Source organism: Apostichopus japonicus, chromosome 22 (assembly GCF_037975245.1).
Source record: "Apostichopus japonicus isolate 1M-3 chromosome 22, ASM3797524v1, whole genome shotgun sequence".
Lineage (NCBI taxonomy): Eukaryota > Metazoa > Echinodermata > Holothuroidea > Aspidochirotida > Stichopodidae > Apostichopus > Apostichopus japonicus.
The window spans coordinates 7,476,891-7,492,172 of NC_092582.1; the positions used below are offsets into that span (position 1 = coordinate 7,476,891).

Here is a 15,282-nt window from a genome sequence, read left to right on the forward strand (position 1 = left end):
TAAACTCATGTACAAAGTATATCATTAGGGTTAAAGACCGCATAGTCACTACAGCAATGTGTCATTTATACATTTAAAATTAACTACATGATGTCCTCAAGTTTGTTGCTACAACCAAAATGTACTATTCCTGGTGCTGGCCTGTTTCTCTCCTTTGTTTTTATCTTCCTCTTTGGGGGGGGGGTATTGTTTGGGAAGAGGAAATGGAGGGGAAGGGGTGGGCATTCCACAAGTCAATTCTAAGAACCAGTATTTCAATTTTTCTCCTGATCCTGCCATCTTCTTGTTCTAGTATTTAATAGGTATCATGTTGCATTACAGTGTTAAGTGGATACCTTATTATCATCCTTAAATAGATATAGATGGAGTATCCCTTGCACTTGACCCAATTAGAGAGGAACAATATGACTTGTCTGAGTCTAATAAGCAGTATGCATAGAAATTAATAATATGCAGAAGAGAAATATTATCTCATTAGACTCATTTCAGGAGTTGAGGAAATTAACCCTGAAACTTTGACCATATATCAGATTCAAGCAAAATAATCACAGGTAACTACCCACAAGGATTATTTGACTAACTACGAACAGGATCGTTGATTCGATCAGATTGGCGTTTAAACTCCACTTCTTGGTCTTAAAAAAAAATGCTCTGTTACACTGCATGCATTAATTAGAAATTAACCAGACTGATATTGCACCAATGCTGGGAGGTGGGCGAGGGGTGGGTATGGGGATGTGCTAGAATGTTTTATACCAATTTTGACTTTGTCATATAAACAAAGACAAAGAAGCAAATTGTCGCACCCCTCCCGACCCACTTACCCTCTTACCTTCCCCATTCAATCTCCTTTTCCAATCCCTTCCTTGTTGCATTAACCCTGTTTTTTTGATACCTCAACAGCGAAAGAGATTCTTCCTGGCACCCTCCATCCCATTTACCCAGCTTCTATTACCCAACAAATATCAAATTCTCCCTTAAAATAAAAATCTCCCACATCATGATTGAGCAACTGATTACTGTACCTGTGCATCCTCCAAAACTGCACAGACTTTTACCATTTATAACTTTGTACTATATACTGACCTATTCATGGAAGCCAAAGAAAATATATGACTAAAGTTAAGACTAAATTTGGGATTCCATTTGCAATAATAAATTATTTAAAATCATAAATACTTTCCACTTACCCTTGGAAAATAAAATCACATGGAAGGTGAGCTGTTCAGCTCCATATATGGATATTAACTCATTCACAACCCTCCTGACCGTAAACTGAGAATATATATTCCGCAAACAACCATTTCCAGAAACTGTACAATCTTTTAAAAAGATGATCCCTTTGCACACACAACTTGAGCTTTGCTTGTAGTGACAACACACTTCAGTTTTATGTGCTACAAGGTATACATTCCATTCGTTCCTTCACCATTAGGGAGAATATGTCTGACCCTGCTGGTTTTACAAATGAATTACCAAGGTCAGCTAAAAACCTATCACTAAATAAACCCCAGCAGGTAGGTCACCATGAGGTCACACCAAAAAAAAAATATGTGCCATTGGCCTTCCTTGCCGGGATCTTCCAACCAGGGAAAGATGAAGAAAGCAGCTCTTCAAAGTATTCAGTAAATGTTTCTGAGAGCTGTCGAAACCATCAATATATAATATTTATTATTATTGTTAGCAGAACTTTGTATTAAATTGACATTCCATTTGCTGAGATACATATCTACAGTATGTAATTGATACTGATGTTTGATAAGACTCAGGGGGCTTTTAGAGGGGTTCTTTGTTCACATCACACTGCAAAGTGGAGGTTTCTTTATGAGCCATGACCAACACACCCTTGTCATGTTCAGATGAATGATGTGTTCAGGTATGGATGCTATGTAGACCAAGGTGAACTGAAAGATAGGCTATCCTCATTCTGTCACTGGTGACATGTTAGGCTATTTTATGCTACTATTTCTTTGTTCACACATAGCCTTATTATTACTATGTATTTGATAGAGCGCTCTACAATAGATCACAGCACTTATCTATTGGAAAGACAACATATTTCATGGTCTGAGACCAGTTCTAGATTGTCAGAATGCTCAGATGAATAATGTTTTCAGCTATACCTGTGCAGCTAGGCCATTTAATTTGAAAGAAGAGTTGTAATTTTATCACCTATAGGTGATCCATGTTAAGCTATTTCATGCTATCATCATGCTATCATCTCTTTATTCTTGTGATCTGCAACAAACAAGGTCAAAATTGTGAGGTAATTTGGAAGCTGTGTAAAGTGGTATGTCATTTGACAATGACAATAGGATGCACCCTCACAGTAGCACAAAACATATTAGTTACCTTACACACTAAGGACTTTAATTTACGGGCTGCAAATGGAGTCTAACAAACCAGCCATGTATCACTATCTACGCAAGATGTAAGCAATCATGCCAAAGAAATTTCTTAATCTTCTATTTTTTAATGCCTATTTCCCCTTTTTATATTTTTTACTTTTCTATTAAAATTTGTTTTCCTTCTTGTTTAAGCTGGTACCCCAAAAATTGAAAATGATCTATACCTTAGAAACATGTTTCAAATGAGAACTGGTTCCAAGCTCAGTTTTTTAACTCCATATTATGGAAATCAGGGCAGATATAATTATCGTCATTACCTCCTGATGCTAATTAATGACCAGCTTTTAATGGTGTCTGATTGGATATATATGACAAAGAGAAAGACTTCACATCATACAGGATATCTTAGATATCAAGCATCTTTCTGCCAATCTAGCCAATTCTCTCTCACAGTATTACCTGGTGCCTCCTTAGGCTCTCATTATTTTATGAGCTAAAATGTCATATACAATGTTTGTTTTGTTTTTTGCTCAATTTTTTGTTTTTTGTGCCTTTTTTTTCTAAATTGCGATCATAAATGGAACTGGGTTAGAAATAACAAAAACCCACTCTGCTTCTGTATGCTACCTTTTATGACTTTTGTTGCATTTTGCACAATTCTCCCTATCTTGGGGAGAGGGGGAGGAAGAAGGGTAGAAAATTGTGAATATCTCTATATTTACACGAGGGACTGGTAGGTAGGTTGCTCTGCTTATGTGAATCTGGTAAGAATTGTAATATACGGTACCGGAATGACAATTAACTGCAGCTACTCTTAGACTTACGTTTCAGTGAAAACTTTCTTCTTAATCTTCCTTTGTTTTTCTCTGTCTCTGCTTCTTCTCCGGCAACAGAACGGTCCTCCATTCTACTTATCTTGGAACTAGCTATATATATATATATATATATAGCTATATATATCTATAGGTAGTTACTTCTCTGGAGATGTATATTACATGCATGTGCAACAGTGATCACGAAGCTAACCCATATTTAAAAGCCATATGTGCCTATGCTGATCAGCTAAATCATGAGGACAACTATTTCTGAAGACTGCTGCTATTTAAGTAAACAATCAAAAAGTGAACTATGCACCCTCCTCAAAGCAGTTTGGTAACATTCAATATTTTGAGTAGTTTGTTATCACAAAATTTCATAGACTCAAAGGTCATGTTTGCTTGTTGTATATTGGGCTTGTTAAATGTTCAGTTTGACATGTTCATTTATGACTCATCCATGGATTCAGTTTCCTTTCAGTATCGTAAAAAGAAAATAAAGTAAAAGAACGGACAGACAGCCAATGATTTGTGAACTCAATTGGTGTCTTATTTAAAGAGGGAATTGATCGATTTTGAGACACCGTTTAAATGCCACCTTCACAGAAAGTTTGCCTCACTGAGATATTTACATGTTTATCTACTCTCCTCTATGCATGGTGGAGAGGGTGGGAGGGTGGGGGTGAGGAGGGTGAGGAGCGTGGGGGTGTCAGAGCTTCTGGGAAGATATTTTTTGTAGAAAGTTTGTCACATTTTAGGAGGTATGATGGAATAATATTGAATGTTACAAAGTGGGTGATGAATTTTAGTACATTAAACGTCATTAGTATTGCCTCCAAATATGCTAGAAGGTGATACCTGGGTCACTATAGGCTAGATTTCAACATACCTTTTAGAGCCTCTAGAAAAATACTTTTGAAAGCCACTTCTAGCATGCTAACATTTGAGGTCAATAATGATCACCTTTGAAAGTCTTTCAAAATATTTGAATTGGCTATAAATTTATGATATTTAAATTATGACAAAATTCAGAAGCTAACACCCACCCACTGAGAAGAAAAGGCAAAATCTGCTAAGTTTGATTAAGTGTTATCTATGATGTTGACATCACTTGGCAACTGTGGTCACATTATTTCAAGATACCAATGATTTAGAGCCCATCAATTAATTTCCTATCACATACCAGGGAGTATGACCTATTCAATTGTTCTCGCAGTTTGTTGCTTTTTCTCAAAGAGATTATTTCTGTGTGAGTAGTTCATTATTGAGAGCATAGGGTAGCTAGGCAGGCACGTGAGATAACATAAACTGGGGTGTTAATTCCATGGTGAAGAAAAAAACTAATATATTGAGAACAAAAAACTCAAAACTCAAATGTTTACATCTTTCACTTCATGTGGTCATAAACCATGCCTAGAATCAACTGTTATTCTCAATGCAGAACGTATAGCATATAAATGAAGGGTTACAATTTAAATTGAGGGCAGAATACTAAAACTACTATATGACACCTGGCAGCTGTGATCAAAGTTGGGGGCAGCAGATAACAATTACTTACAGCAATCATAAATACTTTTGTGTGCAAGTTGAACTAAAGTTCAAACAATTCATCAAGCCTTGTTTTTTTTTTTTTTTTTTTTTTTTTGGGGGGGTTCCCTTTGTATCTTTTGTCCTTTCTATGTATATGATTGATTCATATTCAAATTATCTCACAGCTAATAATTAAACCAAACCTACCATGTATTATTCAAAAATAAAATGCAGTTGATTCAATTAGGCATTCTAGATACATTCACGAAATCAACTCTTTAAGAAATAATTTAGTGCTTCCATTATTTGATTCACAAACTTGTCCACACTCATAAACTTTTTTGTATTAGTGTGGCTTCACATGCAACACAGAAATGGAAATTGTCTACACTCTATAACTTTTCTTTCATTTAGCAATGAAACTGAAGGCATTAACCACTTACCTTATAATTAAGTGGTGAAATAAGTATAGCCTTTCACCAAAATTAACATCAACAGAAAGGTTTTGAAGCAATAAAACGATAAACCTGACCTAAAAACACAATAATGGAACACTTTGTCTTCTTGTTTTTCCTGACCACTCTCTTTCTCTCTCTCTTTCTTGTTTTACATCATTTCATTTCAAAATGTGAAACCAGCTAAACCTAGGCAACAAATTATCAACAAGGATATTATTACACAGAAAGTAAAATTTTCCTTCCATAACTTTAACATGTTAAACTTTCATGCTATGTGAAAAACACTTCATAGTGAGATGTACATAGATTTTTTGTTGAGGGAGGAATGGGGAGGGGGGAGAGGGGTCCATTGCAGGTACCATAGTGGCAATAAAAGGTTAGTAGTTAGTACCTTCTTTTCTGGGTCCTATATCCTTAAGAAATACCCTTTATGTGCCATTGGAAGGATGTATAAAGATAAAGCTGAAACTGTATATCATTGCAGGGGGCCCGTGGGCCTCACAACAATTGAACTCTTGAGGTACATCATTTGCTTTGTAATTTTCTAGCCCTGTTGGAGAGAGCTTGTAAACACAGACTACCCACAGGTCTTTACTTGTAAGTGATCCTATCATTGATAGAATTAAATTCATACAGGAAACCTGATTTGCAGCCTGAGCCTCATCTGGCAGATGTGATTTTATTTGTTAACAACTTAAAACAAGGAAGACACTTAATTGATTACCTGACATCCTTCTACAAGAAATTTTATTTTTAAGTTAAATATTAGGAGGCCACTAACTGCTATACCATGTGCAAAATTTTGGGTTTTTTTTTTACCCTTTATATTTATTTCATTCGATCACATTTGTCTTCAAAGATCCTGCCAGATTACCAGTAGGTTACCGGTAGGTTACTGTTCCAGGAACTAACCAGTAGATTGTTGTCTTACCTTACACAGACTGGTTATAGCCTGGAGGGGTTCTAAGCTACCTGACTTCCAATCCCCAAAAATGTAAATTTTTACCACATAGTGAAGAAACTGGCGATCCAAATAATTCTATCTTTGGTGTAAAAATATTAGCAAATTTCTATGGTCATAGAATTCCCATCTAAGCATGCTGAAGATCTACTTACTGTAGCCTTTGGCGGGAATGTCTTGAATTTTATCACTGATAAAGATTCGGTTTGAAGCTATCTATACATGAAAAATCAGAAAGAATCATAAAATATTACTGCGAGAATTTTATGATATCTTTTGCTTCCTCACAACAATAACAAAATATGCTGCTACTTCATTATGGCACCTTTTTGTTGGAAATGGCAAAAAGTTAAAAAGATTGAACAGCAGCAAGTTCTTCAAGAAACAGTGGTCGGTATATACAAAATAATTTCTACAAGATAAATTCCTAAGTCCAGTGTAGATTGGATATCTATATGGAATTTTACGTGGCCTATTTTCTACTAACATTATTTGCATCAGAAAATGATGATTTCATACTTTATGAATTTCCGAAGCACTCAAATCTACAGGATATAGAAACAAATTGGCTGGGCCTCAGCTCATCCCCTTATTAAGCATAGGAATGACATTCATGAGTCAAAAATCTAATGCCTTTGGCAGAATAATAATTTGCTGCTGATATCAAAGGTCACCACAGTTAATTGCCCACAAATATGCTAGAGAAAACAAAATGGCCAAGTAAGCTCAGACAGTACATTACTATTAAAGGTTGACCTTTGACACCAAATTAATTTTGATATGTTGTAGACTGTTAAAAGCAAACTGCACTCCTTATCATTACACGTTGCATTTCTATACTACTTTTAAATTTTGAGAAATGACCCTTAATTTAAACATCCAAGAGGGGGGGGGGTCGTTAGTTTAAGTGGCTGGACTATTAAGTCTAACGCATAGACTGTAAGCTCAGTTCCTCAGATGCACAGAGAAGCTCGGTAGGTTAAACAAGACTTTTATTGCCCCGCATGACATGTTTACAATGCAATATTACAAGAGCTTGTTCTCAGGAATTATTCTAAGTCAACCATGCAGTTAACTACAATATACTATTTTAGCCGTTGCTTTCGATGACCATAAAATTTATATATTACATATATGTCGTGTAATGAAACTGATTTGCTAAGCTCACAAACACAGCTTTCTGGTCAAGTGTATTGCAGTGATATTGAATAAATCTCTTACAAATATCTAATCGTTTAACCTTGCACACCTCAAGATCTTCATGAGAGTATTAAATAAATTGCAAATTCTCAGCAATTTTTAGCATGTTAAACATAGGGGCCATTACATGAATGGACTTTAATAGTGACAACATGTTGCTATGACAACCATGTTGTTAACAAACTGAGTTAAGATCATTCTGTAAATAATTAATAAAAATATTGCCTAAACTGACCTTGGTCATCTGAGCCAAATATAATCTATACGAATATTTCGTCATTTTCCTGTTCTTTCCAGCAAACTATTATGATGTGATCGATTACATTCGATTACAGCGACACATGCCAATTAAACTGAAAGTAAAAGAACATATATCCCAAACTACAGATCCATAACTCTTTAAGTTGCTTTAAAGAAAAGCCTGTTGAAGGTAGTTAGCAGCTCAAATTTCTATTTGTTTTGTCATTTTTTATTTAATTCCTTGAGAGCTTACAGAGGCCTGCTGGGTCTGAGTATTAAATGTTAATCAGCTTGTTTCAAGGATTGACGGTCAGCCTATCCATAGCTAACCATAACGTAAATTAAAGGGAACATTGAATAACCATTCAATTCATAATCTTAAGAGTATTTCTTGCATTTTAAGATCTCAATTCACAGAGCAATTTATAGTTAGCTGACTTGGAAGCTGCTCACCTTCTGTACAAGTTGATAGGAGTTAATTAACGTGGCAATTAACTAAAATTCAAGTCAGATGTCATGATCCCTGTTTGGAGTTGAGCAGCGATTCACACTCATTTATTTCTTCAATATAGTTTTCACTCAATTTACCTTCATTGCATTGAAGATAATCTGTACATAACTTCATTGCTCCCTAGATCAAATTGATTGTTTACACATTCAAACTGTTACGGTTTAGGAGCCACCTTAAAACTACGGTAGGAGGATCTAACCGACAAATCCAATCCCTGGCATCAAGAAGAATAGTTCAATATACATTAGGGTAAATGTAAGGTCCAAGACCAGGCAGGAAATAATTCAACTATTACTAGTCTGTCTACCACAACAGTCTGCAAACTATTGTGACTGGGATGCAAAAGTGGGTCAGGAAATACTTTGTGTGGGTTGTATAGTCCTCTCTCATCAGTCTATTTATCAGTAGTTTTCAAGTGCTTGTCAATGGTGATCAATAAAGTTTTTGTTTAACATCAATTCCATAGTCCAAGCTTAGCTTTCATGCTTTCTGAACAACAATTGTTGAGGTCTGGTGGGAAGTGGCTTAATCCTCATGGAATTAATACTGCAGGTTGTGGACCTAAGAGAAAAGTTTGTAAACTGCTGATCAATTAGATGTAAGGCACGGCGATGGCCTTACATACATACACGCATACATACACGCATACATACATACATACAACATACATATGCATGCAGGCACATACACATACACATGTATATTGTACACACACACATACATACATGAATTCAGACAAACAGACAGATAAACAACAGAGGCAACATGCAGTCAGTATCTGCACCGAAACTGCCTTTCTAAAAAAACTAATATATAACCACGCTGCATATGGTCATAAAACAATTTTACCAAACCGACAGAATATTACTCAAACTAAGGTTATCTTTGATCAGACTAAGCAACCATCCTTCAGATTCTCAATGAGTGAAGGTTAATGTGTGTAATCAAAGAATTCTGTTCAATTCTCAATGATCAAAAGTATTTGGGACATAGTGAAGAGTTCTTCCCTATTTTTGTTTTCTAAATGTGTCTGCCTATAAATAATTTTTGAATCTTTCAAGTAATTATGAATCCTACCAATACTTCCTGCCATGGTAATCATATCCTATCCTGTCAACAAGATGAGTGGCATACAAAAACAAACAACTTCACAGTTTCCCTTCACCAGTGCAGCTGACATGTTAATTGAAATGCTTCTGAGATTAACACCTAGTACTAGCTGCACTATTTCTGCAGAACCTTTCAAAAAAGCCTTACCCCCCACCCTCCCCTCCCCCCACTCACCAGTCTAAATACATGAAAATATGGCAATAAATGATATCATATCAGCTCATTATCAACTTAAAAGCTCAACTTGGTATCAATTAACAGAACTATTAACAGGGCACCGTACAAACTGCCACATTCTCTCTACTCTCTCTAAAGCTCCACACTGCCCCTTTCAGCCTCTCCTCTGCTATCCCCTCCTCGCCCCTCCACTCCCCACACCATCTCATCCTCTCCTTTTCCTCTTCCCCTTTTCTCCTCTCCTCTTTCCCTCCTCTCCCCCTCCTCTCCTCCCTACTCCCCACACCATCTCATCCTCTCCCCTCCTCTTCCCCTTCCCTTCCCTCCTCTTCTCTTCCCCTCCTCTCCCCCTCCTCTCCTCTCCCCTCTACAAAGTTCCAATAAGAATAATGAACATAGTCTTACATAAACACAACTACAAATCACATCACAAGTCACTTCAATTTGCTGAAGATCACAAAATTACTTATGTACCATGAGCAATTCTCCACCATAAATTTATCTGCTCTACTAAAACTTTCAAGATTGTGTTTTGTTTTCATCTATTTATTTCCTATGTTGTACCTCAACATGAGGTCGTGTACTGAATGTGATGATATCAAATAGGCCTTCAAGTAATTGATGGCTTCCCTCGAATCCTTAAGTTCACTTCCTGATGTTACTATCAACAAGAGAGTACAGAGATATCCTATATAGAATTACACATGGCTTTCATATCAACTACTCTGGAACACTGAGAAATGTTTTCAAACGTAACTAACTATGATCTTCAAGATCCCATAGCATGTTATTATGGGATTATCAAAACAAGGAAATATTTTGTACATCAGAGTCAACAAATTTGGAAAGACAAGAGCCAAATGGGCACTATTGTTCCTTGCTTAAAGGAAAAGATATATGTTGTGTATGTCATCACCCAATATTATCATAATACCAACTTCAGTCGATACAATATGACACTGTCTCTAATGAATATGCATAGATTAACTTCTCACATGGTCAAGTATCATATCAGTCATTCCAACAGTAATTAAATGCTTACACAAGCGCCCAATGGTAATATCCACAATTTGGTCCAGAAAAATGTTGTCCCAAAAAGATTTGGGCCCAAAAAAGCTCAAACAAAACTTTGATATCCATACCTTACAGACATGAAAAAAAGAACTGGAAATATAACATTTTACAGTATAAAGAGAACTAAAGGTTCTTCATGTTCTTTGTCTATCTGGTACGTCCAAATATCACAAGTAGGCCGCCCCACAAACTACAAACTCCACAAATTTTCATGTTGCTTCCGTCAGTCATTCAGTGAAATTCATCGTTTCAGTTCACTATAAATTGGAAGGTTGAAAACATCTGCATCGATATTATAGGATTCCGCGGGCTGCATTAATAGTGTTTTGAAACCCTCGCGGGCTGCGGAAAATTAGCTAACATGGGCTGCATTTTGGCCACCTATGAACTGTAGGAGAATGGGATGTGACATAAACGCGCAAGTTTATAAGTAAGTTAAACACAATGCCAATTTGCTTGACTACAAATATTGGAGAAAATATGCAACAGTCACTTTGGTAGGAAGTTTCATTTTGCACAATGGAAAAATGGTTTCAGTCACTTTGTGCCCATTTCATCTCTTATACTTCATAATCCTTGATGGTGTTTACAAAGATTGCTAACATAATTCATAAATTGTTCCAACGGATACTTTCCAGATATTCCAAAACAGCTCTTTAGTTTATTCCCCACCCCTCCCAGGACCCCTCCCAAGACCCTTCCAGAAACAAAGAAGTCTTGCAAACACGATCATAGTCCCCATAATACTGCCCAGTTGTCTGTGGAAAAAGAACAAATCCGGTCTGAAGTTTTAATCATTTATTAAACTTATTGCAAGCTGAGAGTGCACCATTAATATTTACAGAAAAAGAAGGGGAAATGAAAACACTCAGGGGAAAATAAATGATCCATATATCATGATGGCTGGCAAATAAAGAAAGTGGACTTTTATGGAAGAATGAACAGAAATCTAACTCCATCTTAATTTGTAACCAGAAGGCACATTTCTAATTTAAAACAAACATCAAACCCGCTATACAACTTCCGTCGAAGAAAGGGATTGTCTCGCATATTAACAATGTAGAGCGCAATTTGAACCCATCAGTTTTGTGTTTTATCGCTGGACGGGATAATATCTACTTAGTTTGCACATACACTTTCTCTGCATCCTATTTCAAATGAGTCTGCTCTGAGGATACACTTTAAAGAGTGACATTGATGTTCTGGGTGGTGATGTCTAAAATGTTCTGTTCCAGGGACGATTCTGACAACAACATATATCCATGAGATGCACGTCAGTTTTTTCACAACTTTTGATCCTTTTTTTTTTTTGTGCATAAAATAATGTTAAACAAAGCTATGAAACCATCTTAAATTGGGGCCCTAGCTGGGTTGCCCCGTCCATATTGTTACATCTGGTTAAAGTAAAATTTCTTTCGTAAAACCACTCCATCATGCAAACAACAGTAAGTCTTAAAAACTATATTTATACGAACCTGAAATAAATGTAGCAATACTTGAGGTATTTTGTGATTTCCTCAAAGTTTACGTTACATGTATCTTGGTCTTGTCATTAAAAGTCATAATTTATTTGCGTGGAAAATTACAGCCTTCTCGACTAAATGGAAGATATGGAAAGGAAGAAGAAGTGGGACATGACCCTGGGGAGGGTCATAGGGGATGACCCTGAGGAGGGTCTATGGGATGACCCTGGGGAGGATCATAGGGGATGACCCTGGTGAGGGTCATAGGTGATGACCCTGGTGAGGGTCATAGGGGATGACCCTGGTGAAGGTCATAGGGGATGCTATGCTAAAATATTACCAAATTGTAGTACATACAAGTTGATTGGAGACAGGTGAAGTGTGGGGGTGGGGGTGGGGGTGGGGGTGAGGAGGGGGTGGGGGTGGGTAATGTGGATGGAGTGAATCTTGCATATCTGTATTTGTGTTTACATGAGCAAACCCACAACTTAGATTCTTATTTGCCTCCAAGATCAGAAGCCCTACCACCACACCAGACAGTACCAGAATGTTATAAAAGTAGATGTCAAACTCACCGGCTGTTCTTGGTTTCCTCCTGAAGGCACTCTGTGTTCTCCTCATACGAGGGGAAGGCTGGCCTATCTTGTGGAAGAAGGTACTGCTCCCCACGTTGAGGACTGGACGATAGTTCAGAAACTCTCTGTCTAGTCTAAGAACGGGTCCAGGGTATTTCTCTTGAACCATTTCAGCATGCTGGAAAGATGGATGAAACAGTATTAAGAACATCATGTTACATGGAGAGAGAAAACCCTCATTCTGCATCAGTGGCAAACATTTAGAATTGTCTGTATATGCAAATTCAGCCACTGATCTACCCAGCGTCATTCCTTGAAAATGGAAGAGGATAATCAATTGAATAGCTCAATTTCCATGGTGGTAGGAGAGATTGCCATCTGAATGATATCAAAGCCACCCCCCCTCCCCCCCCTCTTTCCTCTAACTTCTAAATCTCACTTCCGGTTGTAACTGTCCACATTTTTAGTTAATGGACAAATTCTAAAACAACCAACTGGAAACACACAACAGCATTTAATCCTATTTGGTTTTTTTTACCTTAAAGTACCAGAACAAAACTTTTAAAAGCATGATAAATCTTGCTGAAATATGTCTAATGTACTCAACTCATGGAAGTGATTGCCTACATATGTTACTCCCAGATATTGGAAACAATCAGCAACATTTCATCCTAGGAAACGTTGCTTGATTTTAACCTTAAAGATCGTCCAGGCCAAAACTTAATTGCACCGTAATTCTTGCCAAAAGTTGTTAAATACACTTACTGTAACTCATGGAAGAATTTGCCTCCATATGTTACACTCAGTGAATGAAATTTCTTTGAGGTTTGCAGTTTAAACTTTCTTGTTCAAGGCTTGGCAATGATTGACCAATTTATCGACCACTCCTACATAGCAGATTTAGAAACACTATGTACTGCGCATAACTATATCACTATTAAACACAGCATTTCCTTACCACCTAAAATCTTTATCAGAGGAACCACCCCCCACCCCCTCCCTTACCCCTCCCTCCTCCCCCTCCCTTACCCCTCCCTCCTCCCCCCTCCCCCCAGACTTATCACTGCATTTCGTTCGTGTTCAAAAAAAATGGCCAGAACAAAACAAGAGTAATTTTTCTCAAAATATTGACAATCTAAACCCCAAACATTGAAACTGCTGCCTTTCGTAACGAAACTAAAAGTCAAAAGCAAAACTGACTAGCAATAGGAAACAAGTTAGCATTGGAGAGGATGTCATGACATATTCAGGTTACTCCAGTTTAAAGCTCTCAAAATCAATTTCTTTTAACATCAAATACATTAACCACAGCAATGCAAACCGACTAGAAATCAATTTCATTTCAATTCAGGTACGAAATTGTCTGTTGAACAGGCCAATGTGCTACAGTACATTGAAATTGACATGACATTTTACTACACAGAGAAGAATAAACGAATTTAGCTCAATGTCCTAGAAGGAAAGGAAACCTGAAATATGTGGGCTTTAGTGAGAGTAGTGGTATTTCATTTAAGACCTGCCAGCTAAAATGATGATACACTTCATCAAATCACTTGGTTTTCTTAACTTTTGTCACCGAATGTCGGAAATTGAAGGGAGGAAATAAGAAACAGTAGCAAAGCAGCGAGACGAGCATTATTGATTGAGAGAGTTTTGTCATACTCTATCACACACAACATTTTTGAGTATATATACGTTAAAGAAACTGGATGACAAATTAGTGTCGAGACTGCACATGTACACACTCAACTGAAAATAATTGTGACAGGTGTGAATTATTCATGTACATTTAATCTTAGTTTGTGAATTTTGGTTAACTTGTTATTAAAGTTTAACCAGAAACTGAGGCCTGATGATAGAGGGGAAGGGAGATGGGGATAGGCGCCTACGGCCCTGGTCCACCATCAGAGAGGCCAAAACATATGGAGTGGGCCTGGGATGAAGATATTGTGTTTTCTATTAAATTTTCATTTAAAGTATGGAAAAAAAAGAGAAACTTGTGTGTCTAGAGGACAGAATTTGAACCGATTCGAATCAGTGACAAGCAGCAAAATTAACCCAGAGGTCACTGGTTCAAATCTTGTTCTGGTCATAAATTGTCTTTGCTCTTTTCCATTATTGTTTTATGATTTCCCAGTCTCTTTAACTTTCATTTAAATACTTAGAATACAAAGAACACATACAGGGAGCCACATCACTAACATTCAAATATTTCAGTCACAAATCTTGATTTCTTACAGGGACTTTTGAATCCCGCCCTCTTTGATAATGTACTTGGTTTATTGAAGCATATATAAGTTACACTGACACGCTGACTCAATTATAACTTTGGTATAATATGTCGGCTACAGAGAGCTGTGGCTCACACACATTGCCTTCTGTTACAGCTACAAGTACAACACAACAGGAAAAACTCATTACAGGCTAGACACCGAACAAAAAAAAACAAGGCATCAAATTTGCAGTATATTCACGCCAAAGAGTGCATCCAATATAGATAGCTCTTAGAAGCAGCAAATATTGAAGCTATTCATGGTCAGGAGAATTAAGTGCAATGTTCTTAAAGTGACCTTACTATTCCTACTCTACCCAAAACTTAGGGGTGCTACACGACCTAACTATTGCTTTAACATGAAACAGTCCTGCCTGTCTGGCAGACGATTATAATGTATCATCAACAAGGTACTGTCTTTTTGGGGTAATTAGTTTGTTTGCTTGTCATAAATATCACAAGAATCATCAAAAGAGGTGCTAATATCATCAGCAAAGCTGAACATGTTCAAAGACTAATGGGCACTGTGCCAATTCAGCTGATGGAGC

The 15,282-nt window shown here is 37.0% G+C and overlaps 1 protein-coding gene across 12 annotated transcripts in view; it reads right to left on the reverse strand.

Annotated features, from left to right (window-relative positions):
- The window catches only part of LOC139963609 (disabled homolog 2-interacting protein-like), a 509,980-nt gene that overhangs the window by 113,562 nt on the left and 381,136 nt on the right, over window positions 1-15,282 (reverse strand). For 9 of the 12 annotated variants that reach the window (XM_071964562.1, XM_071964563.1, XM_071964547.1 and 6 more), the window contains exon 3: window positions 12,463-12,640. The exons of 1 other annotated variant lie outside the window; for it this stretch is intronic. In XM_071964562.1, the coding sequence (XP_071820663.1) occupies window positions 12,463-12,631 (169 nt within the window). In that variant the 5' untranslated portion in view covers window positions 12,632-12,640. Of the gene's footprint in view, window positions 1-1,190; window positions 1,215-3,172; window positions 3,306-12,462; window positions 12,641-15,282 lie in introns of those variants that run through there. 2 more of the 12 variants (XM_071964556.1, XM_071964559.1) reach the window with 2 other exon arrangements.